This window comes from Hyperolius riggenbachi, chromosome 9 (genome assembly GCF_040937935.1).
Source record: "Hyperolius riggenbachi isolate aHypRig1 chromosome 9, aHypRig1.pri, whole genome shotgun sequence".
Taxonomy (NCBI): Eukaryota; Metazoa; Chordata; class Amphibia; order Anura; family Hyperoliidae; genus Hyperolius; species Hyperolius riggenbachi.
The window spans coordinates 239769886-239795485 of NC_090654.1; the positions used below are offsets into that span (position 1 = coordinate 239769886).

At 44.1% G+C, this 25600-nt stretch overlaps 1 protein-coding gene across 1 annotated transcript in view; it reads left to right on the top strand.

Moving 5' to 3' along the window:
* The window catches only part of KIAA0586 (KIAA0586 ortholog), a 204864-nt gene that overhangs the window by 2279 nt on the left and 176985 nt on the right, over positions 1 to 25600 (top strand). Inside the window, exons 2-6 of the mRNA XM_068254201.1 lie at positions 2810 to 2868; positions 5235 to 5310; positions 11903 to 11972; positions 19982 to 20156; positions 23017 to 23253. Of these exons, the coding sequence (XP_068110302.1) occupies positions 2810 to 2868; positions 5235 to 5310; positions 11903 to 11972; positions 19982 to 20156; positions 23017 to 23253 (617 nt within the window). The remainder of the gene's footprint in view (positions 1 to 2809; positions 2869 to 5234; positions 5311 to 11902; positions 11973 to 19981; positions 20157 to 23016; positions 23254 to 25600) is intronic.

A 25600-nucleotide genomic window follows, 5' to 3' on the forward strand; every position in this document is an offset into this window, starting at 1 on the left:
GCAGTATGTTTACGTCCTGCTTTCATGAATGCAGACATAGGGTTAACCACCGTTTTTTTTTTCAATTTAGTTGCTCAGCCAAGGCAGCCAGCTGACATAGCTGGGATATCAAATTACAGTTGTGATTAGTCACAGATGAGGGGGAGTAAGACAGACTAAACTCTCTAAATACATAGCGGGTGCATTTTTATACGTTTTCCTTCAGCCTTGTGCAAGAGTTTAGGTCCACTTTACAGCACACCTGAAGTGAGAGGGGCATAGAGGCTTACATTCATTTACTTTTAAACAATGCAAATTACCTTAGAGTTCACGTCCACTTTAAAACAGAAAAGGAGGAGGTGATTTTGGAATTATTTTATACACTCTAAAGTAGTTCAAGCTATCTGTAAATACCCAGTGTTCCACTTTTAGGCTACTTTCCCACCAGGACGTTGCCTTTTAGGGGACGTTATGGTCGCATAACGTGCCCCTAACGCAATGCCTGGTGGTGTTGGATGTGGACGTCCGAGTGAGCCGCGTTGTGCAGCTCACTATGGTGTCCGTGATGTTTACTTTGTGACGCATGTGGCATCACGTGGTCCCGCCAGCCAATCGCAGCACAAAGCGGCCGCTCCAGGAAGTAAACACTGCACGTCACAAAGTGCAGTGAATATTAATTAGCCATGTGCCTGGCCTCTCTCCCCTCCTCCCCAACATTACTGAGCATGTGAAAGCAGTCTAACACGGCTTAGTACTGCATGCAGTACTTTCTCTTGACGTCTAGCGTTACAATGTAACGCAACGTGGGCACTGTGAACAGCCCATTGATTTTTCATTACTGTGCGATGGGCTGCGTTACAGGCTGCTCTAACGTGCGCCTGTAACATCCCACTGTGAAAGCAGCCTAAATTTTAGAATGTTATTCTAATGGTGAGGCCAATCAGATTGCTTATGAATGTTTGTGTGGTATGTGGCTCCTCCCATGAACTTTAGGCCAGGTAAACACGGGTTGGTTACAGTCTGATGTGCCAAGCCAATCGCTTACTCCAACTGGTATTCAACTGAATAGTGATCGTTTCCCACACCACACTGCAAAGTCAAGAAATCTATTGAGCATCGACCATACCAATGAGCTAGACAGTGCAATTGTTTGTGGCCCATGATCGCCCACTGCTTCTGCCCCCCGCGCTGATATTAAAGCTTTTGAAAATAAAGAAAACCCAGAGAATCCCCCATGAGGTGATGGAGTAGTCCAAAACCTGACCGATTTTTTTTTTTTACTACACGCTATAAATGACTGGAACATAAGAAATAAATTGATAGTGCATTTTACTCTGTGACAAATGAACATTTTATATGTATAATATTTCACAATACTGGTCCTTTGACTTTGATTGATAATGTTTAGCATGATTTATAATAAATATAGGAAAGTTGTGCTACGTACATATGGCCAAATAGCACTTTCACTTTTTTTCTGAGTTATCGATTTGAGGATTTGGGAACAGCTATGATATAGTGTTAAGACTTCGTACTTGTAGCCAGGGATGGATTAAGATGTAATGGAGCCCCTGGCAAGGTAGTAGATTTGAAGCCGCCTTATGGTCTTTTTGGTAAACTGAAGTGCAGAGATTGGCCCCTTGACACCCACTAGGCCCCAAGCACCTGCCTAGGTTGCCTGGTGGATGATCCTGCTCTGCTTGTAGTGCTCTGAGTGTGATGGAAACATTTCTGGAGTTATTTGAAACATACACCCCATGTCTATGAAATTGCCCTTCCCGCCCAAATAGTGTGGGCGTAGTTTAATACAACCTGTCTGAAACCCAGCAGTTGGAGAGGGTGCTGTCCACCCAATCACATTGTGAGGTTTCCTGCTGGGTCCCCTAAACTTGACTAGCCAGGAACTCCAGACAAATCATGAGTCTTAAAAGAGGCAAATAACTATGACTGTGAATTGTAACTAATAAAGAAAACCTGTAACAAACTCATGCCTACGCAGTAAAGTGGACCTGATCGGGCTCAGCTATTTCTGCAGGAGCCCAATCGGAAAGCCGCTACTGCGCTGGATGGCGGTAGGTAACTATTGCAGGCGCTGCTGTGCCTAGTGGTTTCGGGGAAGCCAGGGCTGGATCTCTGAGGCTCAGGAGGATGGGGGAAGCCTCATTAGGATCCAGAGACTTCCCCCACCTGAGGTAAGTATCCCCCGGGAAGGACGTTAATTACAGATTCTCTTTAAATAAAAATTATGGCGATATCAAAAATATATACAATTCCTGCAATCTGTGCAGGAAGTCCACTGCAGCCATCAGAATTGGTTGAGTGACTGTTGCTTGATTTAAACTGTAAGAGCTGTTGTCCCAGTTGTGCCATATGACCTGTTGTACTGCAGCTGTTGTGGTCACTTTCATTTACAATACTCAGACTTCTCCTCTGGAAAAGCCCCCTTCAAACTCACCACGGTCAGCCTTTCAGTTACACTGGCCTCAAATCATCCAGCTTCATAGAAAGCAATAGGTGTCCTGCCCTTGTTAGTGAAATAACGCGCCTTGCAGCGCAGGCTCCCGGGTTCGAGTCCCATCCAGGCCAACATCTGCAAGGAGTTTATATGTTCTTCACGTGTCTGTGTGGGTTTCCTCCGGGCACTCCAGTTTCCTCTCACATTCCAAAAACATACAGATACATACAGTCTGTGCTATATAAATACTTAAATAAATGTGTAGAATTAAATTTGGCACTTTCAAAATGCGCTAAATAGTATGCTTGTGAGTTCATGATATTTTTAAGTTTTTCTTTTTCTTCATGTAATATTTGTATTTATCTTTCTTTTCAGGTTCTGGTAGTGATTTGGCCATACTTAAAAGTCATACTTCCAAAAATAAATCACCAAAGGTAAGGATTGACCGTGCCACAAATGTCTGAAGCCTCTTGCACACTACGTGCAATTCCGTTTTGTTTTTTTGTTTTTTCCTTTTAATATGATCCAATTTTGATTCCGATAAAAAAAAAAAAAAAAGTACTGCATGCTGCTAGGAATGAAAAATTGGATTGTATAAAACATCGGAATCGCATGTAGTGTGCAAGAGGCCTGAGATTGCATATGAAAGGTTCAGGTAGCATGCAAGTCTACCACCAACATCTGCATGTTAAAGGGAGATGAGAGTTATATGGAGGCTGCCATATTTATTTCCTTGTAAACAATGCCAGTTGCCTGGCAGCCCTGTTGATCTTCTGGCATAAGAAGTGTCTGAGTCAAACCCTGGAATAAGTATATGGCTAAAACAGTAAAACCTGCGTGAGTACCTGATCTGCATATGATTGTTCAGGGTCCATGGCTAAGGCTACTTACACACCAGGACGTCGCGTTTAGGGGACATTATAGGGCACATAACGTGCTCCTAACGCAATGCCTGGTGGTGTTGGAGCAGGACGCTACCAAGAGCCGCGTTACAAGCAGCTCTTGGTGTGCCTGCTCTGTCGGAGGCACTGTGGAGACCACGTGAGCGGAGCTCTCCGCATCACGTGTTCCCACCAGCCAATCCGCGGCCGCTCCAGGATGTAAACACTGCAATTGCAGAGAATAATAAGTAGCCATGTGCCTGGCTACGTAGCGGCCTCTCCCCGCCTCCTCTCCGCCCATAAAATGAGAAAAAAAAAACCTGAGCATGTGCAAACAGTCTAACGCAGCTTAGCCGCGTGTAAAGTACTGCATGCAGTACGTTATGTAGACGTGCTGCATTACAATGTAACGCAACGTGGGCACTGTGAAGAGCCCATTGATTTTTCATTGCTGTGCGTTGGGGTGCGTTACAGGCTGCTCTAACGTGCGCCTGTAACGTCCCACTGTGAAAGCAGCCTAAATGTATTAGAGACTCAGGATCAGGAGGACTGCCAGGCAACTTGTATTGTTAAAAATTAAATAAATATGGCAGCCTCCATATCCCTCTCACCTCGAGTTCCCTTTAACACTGGGGAACATTATGTCTGATTCTCCCTCTATGCATAAATGTTTCCAATGATATCGCCGCTCTCCTGCACATAGGCTTTGAGGAACCACACTAGGATATTTACTTATAGAGCATCATCTTCTGTAGCTCTGTATAGAGTACAAAACAGACAATAGTGGGGAGCATAGATAGCGCAACACACAGTACAATAAGTGCATCCAACAACACAAGTAGGATATACTGTACATACATAGATAGTTCACCAATGAATGATAAGAAAGGTGAATGATCATCACTAGACATAACTGGACAGTATAGCAGAAACATTAGGGGGAGGACACTGCCCTTGCAAACTTAAGCTCTGTACACAAGCTTGAATAAAATTGGTTGAGGCGGCAGCTTACGTCTGCCTCAGCCAATAATCCAGCGTGTGTACAGTAGCCCCCAACTGCCACAGTGCGATCGATCTGCTAGGCGGATCAACTTGGTCAAGCAACAGCCGATGATTTTTCTGTGCTGCACACCGTGTGGTCTCATGCACACACTGCTCCATCCGCCCTCTGCCCTATCCCGCATAGCAACAGGAATGGCTGTCAGCTATACAGCTGACTTTACGTCTGTACAGCCCAGCGATGTCGCCGAGGAATCAGGTCCCGATCCCCAAGAGGGGACATAAATCACAGGTGTGCATGCAGGCTTACAGTCGAGAGGGTAGTGGGCTGGAGACACTAGGGGAAGGGGATGTGAACCCCAACATCTGGTTATAACATTGTAAGCTTCCTCGAAGAGATGTGTTTTAAGGGTGCATTTGAGGGCATCTAGGCTTGGACATGTTGTGGGAGAGAGTTCCAAAGAAGAGGTGACACTTGTGAGAAGTCCTGGGTGGGGTGGTATCTGGAGATGTAAAACTCATTTCCAGCCATTACTGGGTGTGATGTAGAAAGACAAAAGCAGGAGGAACCCCAGAAGTGCTGTGTATGTGTCCACGCGAAAACTGCCTCCCTCTCCACAGGTGTGCTGCTCACAATTAGGCTCTCCTGTCCCTGCCTCCCATCCATGCAAACGCAGTGTGCAGTGCCTGAATGCTCATATACACAGTAGTGGTGTAATGTTTTGAAACCAGAGGGTTTGAGCATGACAACTAGGCAGTGAGCACTTTCAAAAAGAAAGGCTGGCAATGGCAGGCTCCGCATTTCTCTCATGAAATGTTTTGATTCTCGTTGTAGCTGATGTTTGCAGAACAAGAATAAAAAGGCAAGGCTATCAGTGCTGTCGTGTTTGGTAATGTCTTATTTTTTCTGTGTATGAAAGGTTCTTGTGACCAAACATTTTCAAGATGGTGCAGATGAAAATGTGACACGAACACTAGAGGGCAGCATGCAGAAAAGTGAGTCCCTTTTATTGTAATCAATTTTTAATAAAACTGAGCACCAGGAAAACATTACATTAGTTTGTGTATATTTTATATAAGCAGCAGGGACAGCCATACTATCCCAGGAAAAAAAAAACACATATAAGTAGATAAATACTTCGTCTTGTATTGTACTGTCCATGTTTCGATTTCAGTGAATTTTATATAGTAAATAAAGAGAAAACTGTTCCAGGCATTTTCCATCTTTACTGCCTCTGACTCAAGCCAATCCTGATGTAATTTCTTCCCTTATTTTTTTTTTCTTGTATAAACTGCACTGTCATATCTAGCTTGCTTTGTAAACACGTGAGCACAGCATAGATCATATTTCATCAGCATCTGCAGAGGGGTGTGGTGTATTTCCCTTTTCAGCCTCGAGTCACACTGAACTGCCCTCAGCCAATCAGTGAGGAGCAGGAATGGGGGGGGGGGGATAACAAGTTTCCTTCTCCCTGGCAATGTACCAGAAAGAAGCCAGGCTGACTGAGATAAGATTCATTACAGCAGAAATATTTATGATTATATTGGAATGCTTGCAATGCAGGGTCAGGATGTAGACTACATAATAAACACAGCCGTGGGTAAATGGAGTTTGATTTTGTGACAGTCTTGCTTTAAAAATATATTTGAATCTGTCTCTTGTGATTCCCTGCAGAGCAGCCATCATACTGAGCTATAAATTGGCATGTATTTCACAATGCTTGAACAAGACTATCCCATGCCCATAACAAAAAGTAAAAATGTACTTACTATTAACAGTGTTCTCCCCAGGCTCTTTTAGCCAGGTGCTCCCCCTGGCTAGTTTTGTTGAGCACCCGGCTGTCATCAGCTCACCACCTCCTCTGCTGTAAGCAGACTTGTTCAGAGAAGAGCTGGCCCTGCATTCTCTCATCTCTCCCCACCCGGCTACTTTTTCATGCCACCCGGCTGGAAAATATTCTGGGGAGAACACTGTATTAAAGTGGACCTGAACTCTTGCACAGGACAGAAGGAAAACATAGAGAAATACACCCTGTATGTATTTAGAGAGTTTAGCCTGTCTAATTCCACCTCATTTGTGTATAATCCCAAAATGTAATCTGATCTCTCCCCTGTGTCACATGACTGCCTATGGAAGAGATGGCAGATAAACCCATTTGAAAGCACAGGCTGTAAACAATATGTTTGCTTCCATGAATCAGGAAGTAGAAACAGTGCATATTTATTTTAAGATTTGTATCAGCTGTAGCAAAGAAATGTAGCAAAGAAATGATTTTTTGTTTAAAGAGAATCTGAAGCCAAAAAAATGGCTTTTTATCTTATATACCGGTACATATGAGGCATGCATGCCCCAGCTAAACCGCCGCTATAGCGCTGCATAACGAGGGGTCTTTACCCTCCAAATCCCTTCCCCCCCCCAGGCAGGGCTATGAACTGCAGCCCTGCCTCATACGCGTCTGTCAGCGGCGGATCTCCGCCTCTCCCCCGCCCCTCTCAGCGAGGAAGACTGAGAGGGGGGGGGGAGAGGCGGTGATGCGCCACTACGGCTCATAGCCCTGTCTCACACGGAAGCGCTCCCCGGGCAGCACAGGGGGGATTTGAGGGGTAAAGACCCCTCGTTATGCAGCGCAATAGGGGCGTTTTAGCTGGGGCATACATGCCTCATAGGTATATAAGCTAAAAAGCCATTTTTTTTTTTGGCTTCAGATTCTCTTTAAAGGTTATGATGTTGTTGTGTATCTTTTAGAGCAGAGAGGAGTTCTGAGTTCAGGTCTGCTTTAATACACTTGCAATATCTGTTTTTCCCATATTACTAGTCTGATCGTGCAACCTGTACCTATCTTTTCTAAGCTGGTTTATCCAGCTACCAGGGATGTCTAATTGAGCCTCCTTTTTTTTCAGATGTCTCTTGTGTGGTATAATTCCTTTCCGGAGCCTGTTATGCTGGGTAAACACGATTCAATTTCCTGTCTGATCGACAGGTAATCTGATAGGAACACATAGCTGTCCCCAGTACAGCGCTGCTGTACACAGTTATTAGATGGCGGTTTTGCCGTCTAACAGTCTCCGAGCGGGGATTGCCACTGGGAGATCCGCTCCGCCTTCCAAACAGATGTGCGCGCAACCTGCACGCAATCTCCTGCAGTAGGCGGCCCCAGGACTTCACGCCAATTGGCGTTAGGCGGTCCTGGGGCTGCCGCCGCGGTCACGCCCGTTGGCATGACACGGTCATGAGGTAGTTAAAGGACCACTATCGCGAAAAAGTAGGCAGTTAAAATCTGACAGAACCGACAGATTTTGGGCCAGTCCATCTCCTCATGGGGGATTCTCAGGGTTTTCTTTGTTTTCAATAGCATTTCTAGAACAGCAGTTTAACTGCCAAAATAGTTAGATACCAGCCAGGATTCTTACTCCCTTGCACACTATTTTGTCAGTTAAACTTTGCAACTGCTGTTTAGGAAATGCTGTTGAAAACAAAGAAAACCCCTGAGAACCCCCCATAAGGAGATGGAGTGGCCCAAAATCTGTCAATTCTGTCAGATTTTAACTGCCTACTTTTTCGCGATAGTGGTCCTTTAACCTTCCTGGCAGCTCGGGCTATGCCGCGCAGGAGGATATCTCAGCCCCTGGTGGGGCAATTTGCACCATTTAAAGTGCTGTACGCGCAGCTAGCACTTTGCTAGCCGCGCGCACAGCTTTATCGCCGCTGCTCTGCGGCGATCGCCCGCACGCAGCGGCGGAAGAGGGCCCCCACCAGAGCCCTGCGCTGCCCGGACCAATGAGTTCCAGGCAGCGCTATGGGCTGGATCGGAGGCGTCTGACGTCCATGACGTCATTCCGATCTTCGCCATGGCGACAGGAGAAGCCAAACATGGGAACGCGCTATAAACGCGTTCCCGTTTGCTATTGATGCCGGCGACGATCGCACTAGAGGGCCACATGCGCCCTCTAGTGGTGTTTCATGTAGCTACCACTCTGGTAGCTTTACATGAAACAAAAAAAAATGGATTTCTGCCTATTTGGCAGAAAAAAATTAACCGCCAGGAGGGTTAAGGGCTCTGGCTCTGACACAGGAGACCAGGGTTCGCATCTCGGCTCTTCCTGTTCAGTAAGCCAGCACCTATTCAGTAAAGAGCTTGGGCAAGTATGTTTTTTTTGGGCCCAAGGTTCATGTTGGGTTTACGTTAAGGGGGCATATGTAAATTTATTTATTTATTTATTTTGCACGTTTAACCAGTTAACCCCCAAGGGTTTTTACCAGAGCAGAGCAATTTTCACTTGTCAGTGCTCCTCCCTTTTATTCCCTAATAACTTTATTACTACTTATCACAAGAAAATTATCTATACCTCGTTTTTTTTCGCCACCAATTGGGCTTTCTGTGGGTAGTACATTTTGCTAAGAATTTTTTTATTCTAAATGCGTTTTGATGCGGAAAAAAAAAAAAAAAAGAAAATCATTATTTCTCAGTTTTTAGCCATTATAGTTTTAAAATTAAACATTCTCCTGTGGATAAAACAAACACATTTTATTTGCCCAGTAGTCCCGATTATTAAACCATTTCAATTATGTCCCTATCACAATGTATGGCGACAATATCATATTTTGAAATATAGGTGTTATTTTTCTGGGGGGGTTTTTTGGCCATAATTACCAGCCCCAATGTAGTAAATTAAGATTTCCCCCCATAAAATATAGATTAAAAAAAGCTGAGTCCCTAAGGCAACTATTTATTTATTTATTTTAAGCTGTTTTTTTTTTTTTACAAGTGTTTTTTTTTGGGGGGGGGGGGGGGAGGGGGGTGGAGAGAGTTGGAAGTGTAATTTTATTAGTGATGTGTATGTACTTGTATATGTATGTATATTGTATGTGTAATATACTTTTTGGCCACAAGATGGCACTAGTGCACACTTCGTTATAGGAAGTGATCACTTTTTTTTTTTTACACACTTTATTGAAATTTAACAATTTCCTGTTTTTGTGAATGGACGTAGCCGCTGTTCGCGGTCACGTCCATTCACTCCAGGCACTACAATTGGGTAGAGGGTCCTCTTCCCCAATCACTCAGCACGGGATCCCGACGGAAACGGCGGCGGTAGCGGCGTCGGGAACGCGCGACTTATTAAAACGTCATGTTGCTGTTTTATGGGGTAAAGCATGACGTTTTAATATGTTACTGTGTCATTAAATGGTTAAAGGGGAACTGAAGAGAGAGGTATATGGAGGCTGTCATGTTTATTTCCTTTTAATCAATACCAGTTGCCTGGCAGCACTGCTGGTCTATTTCTCTGCAGTAGTATCTGATTAAAACCAGAAACAAGCATGCAGCTAGTCTTGTCAGATCAGACTTATAAGTCTGAACCACTGAAACACCTGATCTGCTGCATGCTTGTTCAGGGGCTATGGCTAATAGTATTAGAGGCAGAGGATCAGCAGGGCTGCCAGGCAACTGGTATTGTCTAAAAGGAAATAAACATGACAGCCTCCATATACCTCTCTCTTCAGTTCCCCTTTAAAGGACAACTGAAGCAAGAGGTATGCAGAGGCTGCCCTATTTATTTCCTTCTAAGCTGTCCTGCTGATCCTCTGCCCTAACACATTTAGCCATAGACACTGAACAAGCATGCAGCAGATCAGGTGTTTCTGACATTATTATTATTATTAGCTGCATGTTTGTTTCTGGTGTGATTCAGACACCGCTGCAGCCAAACAGATCAGCAGGGCTGCCAGGCAACCGGTATTGTTTAAGAGGAAATGAATATGGCAGCCTCTATATACCTCTCACTTAATGCTTTGATGGTCCAGACCATACAGTAGACCACTGATCTTATTGATCATGATTCACTGCTTATACGTATCTATTTTAAGCTCAGAAAATAAGTTGGAGGTATTTGATTGTCAATAAGTGTTGAGCACATTTTTCAATATATCATTAGCAGGTATTTTTTTTACTTGTATAAGTGACAGCGCTCAAGGATGCACCTGAAATGTAAGCCTACAGAGGCAATGCAGAGCCCTTCTGGAACTAAATACTGTATATTCCGACGTATAAGACGACTCCCCAACTTTTACAGTTAAAATGTAGAGTTTGGGATATACTCGCCATATAAGACTACCCCTCTTCCAACGCACACCCACAAAATCATATACTGGTGCTATGTGTGAACAGATACTGTTGTACTGTATGTGGTACCCAGTACATTATGCTGGGCAATAGACATACACGGCTTGATGCTCCCTTATCAATCGAGCTGCTGATGGCTGGATTGATAATACCTGACAGGTCCGATCACGCGGCGGATCGATACCGCGCTCGATCCCAGCGGGCGGACAATAGCGGGGAATCGAGCCGCTGATAAGGAAGCGCCCGCGGGGATGAGCGGGAATCAATCCGCGCGGCTGCAGGAACGAGCGGGCTCGCGCGGACACGCGGTGGGGTTCGATCCGGCGGCTAATCGAGCGCCGGTCGACCCGTGTATTCCCAGCAAACCAGTATACAGGTGATTAAACTGGTTGGATTGGTCAACTCTCCATCTCCACAAGCAGATTCAGTGATAATGTGTGCACAGATTATTACCTAATAGACTTCCCCACGGCGGTGACGTACCCCCTCGGGGAAGACCTAACACTATTAGGTCATAATTTGTGCACACATTATCACTGAAGCTAACACCCCCCTTTGCCTGTAGTGAGTGTTAGTTGTGTAATGTAGTCCAGTTACTGGAGCTCTGCACATCAATGCAGATAAATCATTCAGGTATAAGTTTTGTTTGAAAGCGCTGCCATGTCTCCCATTGTGCAAATTGAATGTAAGTATACTTGTGGCTAGCTGCATTCACTGCTTCACATCCACTTTCAAAATTTTAGATTAGAATTAGCACATAATTTGCATCTGTTTTGTATTCAAGGCATGTATTTAGTTCCAGAGGGGCTCTGCATTGCCTCTGTAGGCTTACATTTCAGGTGCATCCTTGAGCGCTGTCACTTATCTGTCTGCTTGTTTTATGAAATGTGTATACCATTTATTTGATAAGCAGCACGAGGATGATTATAAGTATTGTAACCTCATTCATTTTGTATGTGTTTAATAGCAGTCATTTTTTGTATTAAGTTGGAAGGTATAATGGAAAACCATTTATTTTCCAATATCATTCCAAAAGAGCAATTCTGGATATTGTCAGAGTTTCCGCACCCCTTATATTAAAAATGTTTTTAAAAGTCATTCTGAAATATATCCATATGCTATGTCTTTATAGAAGGGAATGAGAACTGGGCATTCCCTTCTATAAAGACGTAAGCACAAACGTTCCTATGGAATTTTGCTTTTAGAAGACTATCAGGGGGATTGAATTATAATGGCAGTTCTGATCACACAGAGAGTCTATGTATGGTTTTAAGAGATATGTTAATAAATGAAATATTCATGAATTCACATTGCCACCTATCACGGCGCCTAAATTTCCAGCTCTGTTTTTGTCTGATTCACCAAATTATTTAGCATAGGCTCCTTTCTAAGCAGCAAAATATTACGGTAGGTTCATTAACTGAATTGCTATAATGTGACTTGTAATTATTTGTTTTCACTTCCAGAAAAAGATGTGCAGATTTCACAGTTTACTACTGGTCAGAAAGAAACTCTCTTGGCAGCCTTAAATAAAAGGTACATATTACATTTCTCACAAATCTTGTATACTTTTCATTTAAAGGGGAACTTCAGCCTAAACAAACATACTGTCATTAAGTTACATTAGTAATGTTAATTAAAATAGATAGGTAATATAATATCTTACCCACCCTGTTTTAAAAGAACAGGCAAATGTTTGTGATTTCATGGGGGCAGCCATCTTTTTGGTTGAAAGGAGGTGACAGGAAGCATGAGACACAGTTCCAACTGTCCTGTGTGCTGATCACCCCTCCCAGCTGCGTGCGCTAGGCTTCAAATCTTAAATTAAAAATTAAAAAACAAAAACAAATTTGCACCAAAACAGCAGAAGGCTAACTACAACATCAGAAATCCCATCATGCTTTGCACAGTATCAGGGGGAAAATGCCCGGGCAGTTTTTTTTTTTCTGTGCAGCTAAAAATGAGGCTTGGGTAAGAAAAACAAAGTTCTGATGCTGTGAAACTGTTAAAGAAACACCAGGCCTTTTCAGTGCTGCTAAGTAGATTTTTAGTCTGGAGGTTCACTTTAACGTGGACCTGAACTCTTGCACAGGACAGAAAGAAAACATAGAGACATGCACCCTGTATGTATTTAGAGAGTTTTGCCTGTATAATTTTGCCTCTTCTGTGACTTATCACATGTGTAATTTGATCTCTCAGCTTTGTCAGCTGACTGCTGTTGCAGAGCAGCTAATTTCTAAACACAGGATGTTAACATGCCTGCTTTCATGAAGGCAGGAAGTACACACACTGCAGATTTGTTGAAGGATGTGTATCAGCTGTGAAAAAGAAATGTTTTCCTTTAGAGGTTATTATGCTGTTGCGTATCTATTAATGGCAGAGAGAAGTTCAGGTCTTAAAAAGTGCTTTAAAGAGAAACTCCAACCAAGAATTGAACTTTTTCCCAATCAGTAGCTGATACCCCATTTTACATGAGAAAGACAATGATTTTCACAAACAGACCATCAGGGGGCGCTGTGTGACTGATTTTGTGCTGAAACCCCTCCCACAAGAGGCTCTGAATACCGCGGTACTGCTGGCAAACTGCCACAATGTAACAATGTTCAGAGACAGGAAATAGCTGTTATTAGCTGTCTAACAGACAGAGCAGCTAGAAACAGCTAAATAACCTGCCCACAGTAACAATGTCACCATGTAATAAATGTCAGAATGTGAATCTGGGAGAGGAAAGATTTTACAATGAGCAAACACTGACTAAATCATTTATACATAATTATGGTAAAAAATGAAGCACTTTTTTTACTACATTATTTTCACTGGAGTTCCTCTTTAAAGAGAAACTCCAGCAAACATTTTACGGTTGGCAGGTGATGTAGCTGCTGCATGGTTTTTGGCAGTTGGAAACAGCTGTAAACAGCTATTTCCCACAATGCAACAAGGTTCACAGACAGGAAACTGCCCAAAGTTCGAACTTTTCTTGTGGGAGGGGTTTCTTGTGGGAGGGGTTTCACCACAATATCAGTCATACAGCGCCCCTTGATGGTCTGTTTGTGAAAAGGAATAGATTTCTCATGTAAAAGGGGGTATCAGCTACTGATTGGGATAAAGTTCAATTTTCGGTCGCAGTTTCTCTTTAAAGGGATCCTGAAGTGCAAAGAAAAACAGAGGCCGCTGTCTTCAACCCTTGTAAACAATGCCAGTTGCCTGGCTGTCATGCTGAGCTATTGATTTTTTTTTTTTTTTTTTTAACCAAAACAAAGTTTATTGGACAAGATTGTCAAGGTACAATGGTGCCGGTTGTCAACCGCAAAAATGTGCATATCCATAACACACAGCAAATGAACAAGTTGAATAAGTATGCAATGATGAGGTACAACAAGGATTCTCATAGAGCTATTGACTTCAGTTGTGTTTGAGTCACACACCTGCAACAAGCCTACAGCCTGTGGAGTCAGAGCAGAGTCAACGCATCCGATCTGCATTCTCAGTCTGGGCCAGTGACTTAAAGGGATACTAAGCCTGTAATAAAAAATCAGTTTCACTCACCTGGGGCTTCTACCAGCCCCCTGCAGCCGCCTCGTGCCCCTGCAGTCACTCACGGATCCTCCGGTCCCCCACCGTCAGCTAGTTTCATTTTTCCGACAGGCCTGGCCACACCTAGCCTTCTTCTTCGTAGCAGGAAACTATTGCGGACAGGAGCGCGAAGAAGGAGATGCATGGCCAGGCCTGTGTAGGCGCAGTAAGCCTGTCGGACGAAAACAACACTAGCTGGCGGTGGGGGACAGGAGGATCCATGAGCAGGGCCTGGCCGAGCCAGAGGCGAGAAGGCTCCAGACTCAGGGCGCAGTGTAGGAGGGGATGCATAACTCACTCAGCTATCATTCCCCTATTGTGTTTGAAGCAGAGAGAAATAAAAAAAGGGCATACATGGTAGTGACTGCAAGCCAGATAACTAGAGATTAAGGGGGCCGGGGGGCCCTCTCTAATAGCAATCAGTGTGTGACGGCTGGGGTGGGAGGGATGGAAGGGTGCACTTTGGTGTCTCAGCCTTGGGTGCTGGAGGACCTTGTCCCAGCTCTGTCCGTGAGTGACTGCGAGGGCAGGGGGCTGGTAGAAGCCCCAGGTGAGTAAAACTAATTTTTTTTTTCCAGGCTTAAAGAGGAACTGTAACATGAAAAGATCCCCTGGGGGGTACTCACCTCGGGTGGGGGAAGCCTCCGGATCCTAATGAGGCTTCCCACGCCGTCCTCCATCCGTCAGGGGTCTCGCTGCAGCCCTCCGTGGAGTCCGGGCAGCGGTGACGTCAATATTTACCTTCCTGGCTCCTGCGCAGGCGCTCTGACGGCTGTCGGCTCCGAACTATACGGAAATACCCGATCGCCGTCGGGTCCGCTCTACTGCGCAGGCGCAAGTTTCCTGCGCCTGCGCAGTAGAGCGGACCCGAATGAGATCGGGTATTTCCGTGTAGTTCGGAATGGAAAGCCGCCACAGCGCCCCCGCTGGAGCCAGCAAAGGTAAATATTGAAATGACAGTCGGCACAGTCGCCGGCTGTTCGGAGGGCTGCGGCGAGACCCCCGTGGGACAGAGGACGGCGTGGGAAGCCTCATTAGGATCCGGAGGCTTCCCCCACCCCGAGGTGAGTACCCCCCAGGGGATCTTTTGAATGTTACAGAGTCTCTTTAAAGGGAAGGTTCAAGCAAAATAAAAAAATGAGTTTCACTTACCTGAGGCTTCTACCAGCCCCATGCAGCCATCCTGTGCCCTCGTAGTCGCTCACTGCTGCTCCAGTCCCCCGCTGGCAGCTTGCCGACCTCGGAGGTCGGGGGCCGCATTGCGTACATTTTTACGCATTCCCGCTAGTGCAGGAACATTAACACATACATTTTTACGCATTACTGGTTAAATACGTAGAAATTTACGCATTGAACCAGTAATGCGTAAAAATGTATGTGTTAATGTTCCTGCACTAGCGGGAATGCGTAAAAATGTACGCAGTGCGTCCCGCCGACCTCCGAGGTTGGCAAGCTGCCAGCGGGGGACTGGAGCAGCAGTGAGTGACTACGAGGGCACAGGATGGCTGCATGGGGCTGGTAGAAGCCTCAGGTAAGTGAAACTCATTTTTTTATTTTGCTTGGACCTTCCCTTTAAAGAGAATCTGTATTGTTAAAATCGCACAAAAGTAAACATACCAGTGCGTTAGGGGACATCTCCTATTACCCTCTGTCACAATTTCGCCGCTCCTCGCCGCATTAAAAGTGGTTAAAAACAGTTTTAAAAAGTTTGTTTATAAACAAACAAAATGGCCACCAAAACAGGAAGTAGGTTGATGTACAGTATGTCCACACATAGAAAATACATCCATACACAAGCAGGCTGTATACACCCTTCCTTTTGAATCTCAAGAGATCATTTGTGTGTTTCTTTCCCCCTGCAGATCTCATGCACTGAAGTTTCAGGCTGCTCTTTTCTTCCTGCAAACAGCTTTGCCCTTGTCTATAATTCTTCAGTATGTGAAAGCCCAGCCAGCTCAGAGGACGATTTATCCAGCTTGTAAAAGATAAGAGAGAAGAGAGAAGCTGCCCTAATCTAAACAATACACAGGCAGTGTGCATAGAGGGGCCTGGAAGGGGGAATTCATAGCAGAACCACAACACTGACGAACTTGGCAGCCTTCCAGACACAGGCTGACAAGTCTGACAAGAGAGAGATAAGTTGATTTATTACAGAGACTGTGATAGTAGAAAGTGCTGCAGTAAGCCAGAACACATTAGAATAGCTTTTGGAACTTGTAGGATGATAAAAAACAGGATGCAATTTTTGTTACGGAGTCTCTTTAAGTATCCCTTTGAGGTGCCCATACATCAGAGGACGTATTGGCAGATCAACCAAGAGACAAATCTTTCTCTGATCAAATCTGATCGGAGAATGATCTGTTGCCTGCCCATACACCGCAGGCCAATTACCGATCGGCTTCATCATGAAATCTCAGGAATCGTCCTTGTGACGCTGCATCTGCTGCCTCGCTGCCATCCCATGCTGTCCCTCCTAATGTAAAAATGTGCTCAGTCCTCCCTGCACACACACGTGCCGATGTATACGCCGGAAACCGCGTGGGGCGCATATTTGTGCAGGGAGGACGGAGTGCACAGCCAGCAGTGGACACCGACAGGTAAAGTGTACTGCACAGGGCATCGTGGGAAAGGGGGGGGTGCACATTTTACACTAAGAGTGACAGCGTTGGGGGTTGTGTCACGTTCGTCGCTCATGGTGATATCGATCATCCTTACCACCGTGCACCCGATCGAGCATGTCGGCTGTACATCTTGCATTTCGTTCTCCTCAGACAGCACACCTCACTCGCCTTGATAGTGCGCGGTCTAGTCTGCTTGGCTGCCTCAGACTTATCCAATCCAGAAGTAGAGATGACCAGCACAAAGTAGCTCCAACTGTAGATTTGCAAACGAGATAAACAGAGGAACACCAAGAGCCCCAATAGTGTAGTATGTATTGACAAAGGGGGTAATGACAAAGAGGAATAGTTGTTATACTCACAAACATGGGTCACCAATAGGCAACCACTGTAAAGGCAGGTGGGGAGATTATCCTGACCCCACTCAGGAATAAGAAGTCGCTCTCTGTAGATAGTAGAAAGGGTCGCAACCCTCCACCAAGGGTGGATACAATATTATATAAGAGAGAACAGAGGCGCCAAAAGGATAAAAGGGGTTTTAAAGGAGCTTAAAAGCTCCTTTAAAACCCCTTTTATCCTTTTGGCGCCTCTGTTCTCTCTTATACCAACTGTAGATTTATTCACTTGCACAATGGGAACAACATCAGCCCGGACTAAGTGATATGCTATCACTTGATATCACTTGACAAAGAGCGTTTAGCCACTCGAAACGGTGTCAGTCCGTCGTGAGCAGACCTGGCTGCAGCGTGGACATATCTCCTTCCGCTGAGTGTTTCCTCTACCTACTGCCTGCAACAAGAGCTTTAAATACTACTCACAGCTGTAATTACATCCTGTATTGTGGCTGGATGTCCGAGCTGATGTTGTTCACATTGTGCAGGGGAATGCATCTACAGCTGCAGCTACTTTGTGCCGGTTATCTTTACTTCTGGGCCCTACATCTTGCAGCATGTCCAGTCGATACATGAGACCAACTTCAGCCCTAAATTGGTTGCATCTTTGGATTTTCATCCAATTATAATTGAATCGGATGATCGTTCGCCCGCCAAGTCGCCTGGTGTATGGCCACCTTTGAAGCATTAGAGACAGAGCATCAGCACAGGCAACAGGCATTGTTTATTAGAGAAGGAAAATGGCAGCCTCTGTATTCCTCTCTTAAGCTTCCCTGCCATGTCAGGCTCTGTCTAATGTTGCAGGATTGCAGTCAGTTTTCTGACTAAGGCCTCTTTCACTCTAAGACGTTGCGTTTTAGGGGATGTTAAGGTCGCATAACGTGCCCCTAACGCAACGCATGGTGGTGTTGTAGTTGGACGTCAGATTGAGCCGCGTTATGCAGCTCTTGGTGCGCTGTTTTCTATCTATACTGATAGAACAGCCACTCCAGGATAGTGATGGGAAGTCCGGATCTTTTCAAGGATTCAGATAATTCGAATTGGATCATTGAAAAGATCCGGATCTTTGAACCGAATCATTTGAATCATTTTACTAGGGAAGCAGACTGGGTGAAATGACTAGCAGGACAGGACTTTCCCTGCACTGTACATTCTGTATGTACCTGTTTCTTCCAGACAGACATCCACTGTGAACCGAATCGTTCATTGTGATGATCCAGATGATTCGACTCACAAAAAAGATCCAGATCAAATGAACGATTCATTCATGATCCGGACAACTCTATGAGTCCAGGTTACGTCACCACAGTGCAGTGAATATTAATTAGCCATGTGGCTAGTCACTGAGCATGTGCAAGCAGTCTAACGCAGCTAAAGCCCAGTATAATGCACAGCATGCTGCACTTTCCCAGAACGTGTAGCGTTACAATGTAACGCAACATGGGCACTGTGAACAGCCCATTGATTTTTCATTACTGTGCGATGGGCTGCGTTACAGGCTGCTCTAACGTGCGCCTGTAACATCCCACTGTGAAAGCAGCCTAAACCAATAAGTTGCATTTAAAGGGCAACTGAAGTGAGAAGAATACGGAGCCTGTCATGTTTATTTCCTTGTGACCACTTCAGCCTTCAGTCGATTTCACTTTATGCATCCAAGCAATTTTCACCTCCCATTCATTAGCCTATAACTTTATCACTACTTATCACAATGAACTGATCTATATCTTGTTTTTTGCCACCAATTAGGCTTTCTTTGGGTGGTACATTTTGCTAAGAGCCACTTTACTGTAAATGCATTTTAACAGGAAGAATAAGAAAAAAAGGAAAAAAAAAACATTATTTCTCAGTTTTCGACCATTATAGTTTAAAATTAATACATGTCTCCATAATTAAAATTAAAACCCACGTATTGTATTTGTCTAATAGTCCCGGGTATTACACCGCTTAAATTATGTCCCTATGACAATGTATGGCGACAATATTTTATTTGGAAATAAAAGTGCATTTTTTTCCGTTTTGCATCCATCACTATTTACAAGCTTAAAAAAAAAAAAAAAATAGAAATATTTCATCTTTACATTGATATTTAAAAAGCTTAGACCCTTAGGTCTTATGTGTTTGTTTTTTATTGTAATGTAATGTGTTTTTTTTTTGTTTGTTTTTTTATTATTAAACATTTTATTTGGGTATGTTTGGGAGGGTGGGATGTAAATAGTATTTTTTTTTTTATGTAAATATGTGTTTATTTTTACATGTAGATGTAGTTTTACTTTTTAGCCACAAGATGGCAACCTTGAGTTTGTTTACATGACGTCACTCTAAGCGTAACATGTAGCTTAGGGGGAGGAAGGAGGCAGAAAAAGCAAGGCTTCCAAGAGAAGCAGTCGCTTTTTCTGCCAGGAAGAGGAATCAATCATCGGGCACCATGTCCCGATTAATTGATTCCTGGGTTAACGATCCGTAGCCGGGAGCGCACACGCGTGATCTGCCGCGGGAGCGCAGATGGCCTTCTGGACGGAACTTCTACGTCCAGAAGGCTTAAATGGTTAAACAATACCAGTTTCCTGGCAGCCCTGCTGATCTATTTGGCTGCAGTAGCGTCTGAATCACTCAAGAAACAAGCATGCAGCTAATCTTGCCAGCTCTGACAATAATGTCAGAAACACCTGATCTGCTGTAAGCTTGTTCAGGGTCTATGGCTAAAAGTATTAGAGGCAGATGATCAGCAGGACAGCCAGGCAACTGGTATTGCTTAAAAGGAAATAAATATGGCAGCCTCCATGTCCCTATCGCTATAGTTGTCCTTTAAATGCTGCACATTTTCTGTTTCATACAGGGCGCTTAAAATAACCAGTCTATAGCATTGTTTTGGAAACTCCTTACTATACTGTATTGCTATGAATGGTGTGTCTTTTATTTCTGAATATCTGAATGTGTTGTTGAACCTCTTTCTGACCTGCAGAGTGCAGAGCGGGCCTGTGACTAAAGAGGTGCGGGTTCACTTGCTGGAGGATGCTGCAACCAGTAGTAAAAGGTCTACAGAGTCAGCTGATAAGAGAGACTGCGGTGATGTCCACCCCGCCGCCATTGCTGCTGCCACTGCTGCAGCCATTGCTGCTGCTGCCCCGGTCCTGAAGGTAAGAACTTCTCTCCAAAGCTGCTCTATATAGCGGCATAACTGTAAGGAAAGTAGAGCTGCTTTTGTTTTTGCTTTGATAACCTTTCCAGTGATTCAACCACATGAAAGAGAGAATAATTATTATAGTTGCACCATCACAATGAGCACGGTCAGCATTAGATGAAAGACTAGACAGAAATGGAGGCAATCTGGTTAGTGGCTGTGCCGCCGGAGATCCAGACCAATTATCCAAACAGGCCAGGTAGAGAATAGAAAATTTAGGCACCAGACCAGCTACAGGAGCAATTCACCACTTTATTTCATCCCCAGAACAGACAGACATACAGCAAGGTATGGACGGCCTGACAGCTGTTTCTTGAGTAGTGCTCGCCTTCTTCAGAGGCCAAATACTTTTGTGGCCTCCGAAGAAGCAAGTGCTACTCGCGAAACAGCTGTTAGGCCATCCACACCTCATTGTATGTCTGCTCTGGGGAGGAAATAGTGTTGAACTGCTCTTGTAGCTCATCTGGTGCCCGGACTATCGGTTATCTACCTGGTTAGATAATTGGTCTGGTTCTCCAGAGGCACTGCTACTCTCCAGATTATAGTTAGTTGTGCACCTTAACTATGCCGCAATTTTGGCCACCTCCTGCAAAGTCATGCAGTGCTGTTCTCTCTCGTATGAGTTCAGAAAACACTCAGAGAAGCTGTCTGAAGTCGCACAAAAGAGGACAGCATGAGTCAGCAAGGTTGTGAGGAATCCTGTGAAGCAGAGAAAAACTGAACGGCACAACTGAATTAAACTGTACTTCCAGAAAAATATAGCAGCCCTTACTTACACCCACCGATCATGAAAACACTAGTATTCAAATTACATAATTTCTCCATGTGGTGTAATTGAGTTCTTTATCTGATGGTCATGTGACAACTGCCAGGCAGAACACACCCCCAGGCTCCACCCTGCACATTCAGGGATCCTGCCCTACTGAGCATCCCTGCTTTACGTAGTGCTCTGTTCTATGAAAGGTCCAAACCACACCCTCCGTTGTGAGAGGGAAGGAGAATGAAGATCCCAGAGAAGAACAGCGTTAAGGAGTTGCATAAAAAGGTAGTAATCACACCCAAAACATCAATGTGCAAATACTACTACAACAAAAACAAACAAACCGTAAATAACTTTGAACACGGGAAAAGACAACGCGTTTCGTGAGCATCAGGCTAACATCCTCATGTCAATACAGGGCTAATACATGGCTGCATTTCAGGCTCATGCATTGAATGTATAAAACTGTAGATAGCTTTTGTTAGGTGTAGGTATTGATTGCAGGCTTCTTGTCATAGATGAATACACAGCTGCTTTATGGCATATAGCCACTAGAGGGCACTTCCCCTTTACTGTATATCCATTCCTCATAGACAATGCATGCCATGTACAAGCTAGATCTTGAGGAATATGGGGAAAACTAAAGCACAATTTTCCATCGGATCAAACAAGGATCTGATAAGAAATTGCATCGTGTGTAGACGTCCAAATTGTTCCTAATCGTTGTTGCGTTAAGTGCCCAAAATCGATCGCAAAATCGATTGTAATCCTATCAGACCGGCCGGAAATTATCTAATGGTTCTGTTGATCTGAAGGAAAATTGTACCATGCTAATTTGACTTTTCTAAATACAGTAGCATCCTAACTAGCCTCCACTGGCTTTATTGAACAGCTGCTTCAGGTATGAATTCATTCAAGATCGGAACAGAATTATTATAAACTAGTTGTAAACTAACTGCACACGGTTTATTGGAAGCTTTCAAACCGTGACGTTTCTTCGTCAGGCATTATACAGAGCTGGATCAGAACCGTACAGTAAGTAAGGTTCAGATACAGTATTCAGTTTTGTATAATGCCTTAGATTGTGGCTTCAATTCATAAAGGGCGGTTCGATAACAAAAAAAAAATTTTCACAGGTGGGGTAGATGTTTGGTAATTTACCAAAAACCACGGTTTCAAATCACAAAGACCTGTACACAGTAGAACATCTGTGGAATAGGTCTCTGCTCTGTTACAGCGATGTTCTCCCAAGTTTGTGCAGTGACAGCATTTTAATAGTAAGAGGTTTCCCCAGCATCCCTTTAGATTTACATTCTCTCTTCTAGTTCTTTTGAATCTATTAGTCTTTCGTAACGTTTTATTGAATGACTAGAGTTTAGATGAAGCATAAGACACACCATGCTTAAATAATTTCACCAGTTGCCCCTCAGCATCTTGAAACAGGAGTCTATAGGGTTAACGTCTAACGGGCTGCAGGGGAAATCTCTTATGTGAGCCTCTCTTCTCTGCTGCCTAGGGGAAAAGAAACTTGTCCTGCCCAATAGCATATTGGCGCCAATGGAGGGAGTAGCAGGTGGGGCGGGGCTCTTCCTATTGGCTCTCTGCTTCAGTCTAATAGCTTAGCTTTACCACATGCTCTAATCTTTGTGAATTGACATTTACTGACATGTTGAGGTATTTACCACATAAGTCTGTCATTTACCTCACTGCTCGGTAATTTCAGCTTGTCATGCGGTAACAGCTTTTATGAACTGACCTCTTACTAAATGCTCTGTAAAATCTGCTGTTTTCTTCATTCCTGCTTGTGGTAATGCTTTATGAATTGAAGCCTGTGTCTATAAATGGAGCCGTGAGGAGACATGCTGAGTAGGAGCAGAATTCAGTATAATGGCAGCATAGCTCTGCACAGTATCACACATGGCACAAGTGGTTACAGAACACACAGACTTGCTGGGAAAAGGGTGGCTGTCCTATCAGTAGAGGGATAATGTATCACTAATGTGTAGCTGAAAGCTGCTGTAAACATTGAGGTCATCTGTCACTCTTATTCCTGCAGGTCCAGAGTGATCTGGAAGCTCAGGTCAGCTCTGTCTCCCAACTGCTTAACAAACTGCAGGAGGCAGATAAGCAGCTGCAGAGGCTCACTGAACAGCAGAGCAAGATGCCGAGTCAGCCAATAGAAAGGCCGTGTCAGCAGGAGAGAGTGAGCGAGCTGGAGAGGCAGCTAGCCCAGTTGACGGAGCAGAGGCTTCAACACCTGGAGAAACTGCAGCAGCAGCAACTGGAGATGCAGGTAATTACACTGAGGCCTTTTCCTCCAATGCATCTTAAAGTGGGACTCCGAGCTCCTAGAAATTCCTGAATACGCTCGCCTGACCATTCTCTGAAAAAGATAAAAACTTGAACTATATCAACAATAAAGCTTTCTGATATCTTAAATCTATTTTAGTATCCTGCCTATGTCCTTATTTTAGCATTGTCGTGTGCTCCTAGAAGTAGAGCTACTGTTAAAGAAACCGCAAAACATCAAAAAGAACTTCCGCACACTCATGTGAATCCATTTACAAAAATCATGCAGCAATCAATGCTGTCCCTGCAGCTAAGTTAATTATATTAGTGATCTTAAAGGAATACTATCGATTCACATATTTTTTTCAATTGACACAGGAATTGTTTGGGAAGTGCTGCTAAGTACTGGTGTATACATTTTAGTAGCAACTTCTTTGCTTACTGGTATCAAAATACATTCAAACTTTACTGACGCCAAAACTGACGGCTGACTGAGCCATGAGGGGAGGGGAAATTCCCCTCACACTTGATCAGTTAACTCTATGTGTGACAGAGAAGAGAGCTCCCAACAGCTGCAGATCCTGTGTCCTGTGTTTCTGACTGACCTGTCTGAAGAGAGCAGAGGAAATGTAACTAATTGTCACAGCTTTTCATACTGTTTTTGCTTTCAGAGTTTGATATGTTTGATATTTGCTTTCTGTAGTCTGATATGCAACTCTGGATGTGCATTGAAGCAGACACCCCTTCTGCAATTGATTTATCCCAATATAGCTAAATCCTACCCTCAATAAATTACAGCTTTTGCCTCTGATATTTAACATGAAAAGTAGGAAAATGTTTACACAGCTACTTAGACATTATTTGTACATTGTCATTTTAGAACACTTGGGTATCGATAGTATTCCTTTAACACACAGCTTGCTGGTGTTTTCGCATGGTACATATGTAGGTACTACCAGCTCCCTTGCAGGATTAGTTAGATCAGTGGTCCTCAAACTAAGGCCCGCGGGCCGAATGCGGCCCCCTGAGGCTTTTTTACCAGCCATCCACACAAAAAATGTATAACTTATAGTTGCGTTAAGCTACATCTTTAAATATTGGTGGTCTGCATATAGAATAGCAATGCTGGCACCACCCATCCACATGGAAGCAGAAAGCAGTAATTCGCTGTTTTCCAATCAAATTCCACATCCGGTGACACTGCTGTCCAATTGGACTGCAGGTTGTCCCCTGGGTATGCTTCACTGTCTTCTACATCATTTTATGTATACTCCGGCCCCCCAGCAGTCTGAAGTATGTTGACCCGGCCCTCGACCCAAAACGTTTGGGGACCCCTGAGTTAGATGAACTATCTGTCCCAGGGAGGACGTTAAGGATATGTGCTCCTATTCCCTCGATAGATTTTGATGCGCTGAATGCGTGCATGTTTGTGCTATGCATGTTACAGGGCCAGAGTTAGGACACCTACAACACTGGGCTACCTCTACGCGGTGTATGTGACTATGCAAGAGACTTTATTCTTGTAACAAAGATCCCAGCTTTTAACTTAGCTGCAGGGACAGCATTGATTGCTGCATGATTTTTGTAAATGGATTTGCATGAGTGTGCGGAAGTTTGTTTTGATGTTTTTCTTGCCACACCCCTTCCAGCACCTCCCCATTAAATCTAAAAGTGTTTAAATGTCCTAGCTCAAGGTGAGGAGCCTGGATTTAGTGTTTTTTGCATTCTCTACTGTTAAAGAAAACCTGAAACAGAAATAATGAAAGAGAAACTGTAGAAAAAGATGGTAGTAGGGGAAAAAATAAATTAAGACATTGCAAAGTGAGCAGTTAAAAAATAAAAGATAGGATACTGGCTGTGTAATTTATTCATGTTGTTAGATCCTCTGTGAGCCTGCAGGTCAGCAACTTTACTGCTGGTAGGCATGGAAAAACCCCAGACAGCACCTTCTGCCCTTATTTATAAACACACCAACTAACAAGGTGATAGGCTAAAAGGCTGAGGTTTTTTTGTTTGTTTCTTTCTTTTTAATACATATATGCACAGAGGGAGATACTGCTTGCTTGGCACTTGCAACAGCAGTTATTTCCCACAATGCAACAAGATTTGCATACAGATGGCCATGACATCACACTGTGGGAGGGGTTTCACTACAATATCAGCCACACAGATGTGCCTGATGCGTTATCAAAGGTTTCTCATGGGAAAGGGGCTATCGGCTACTGATTGGGAAGAAGTTCAATCCTGAGTTAATGTAGGGAGAATATCAAGTGACCTTGCTGAGAGTAGGAGCCCAATATGGTGAAGTATGTTTGATATATGAAGTAAGTGATTAGAAGCAAAAAAAGGGG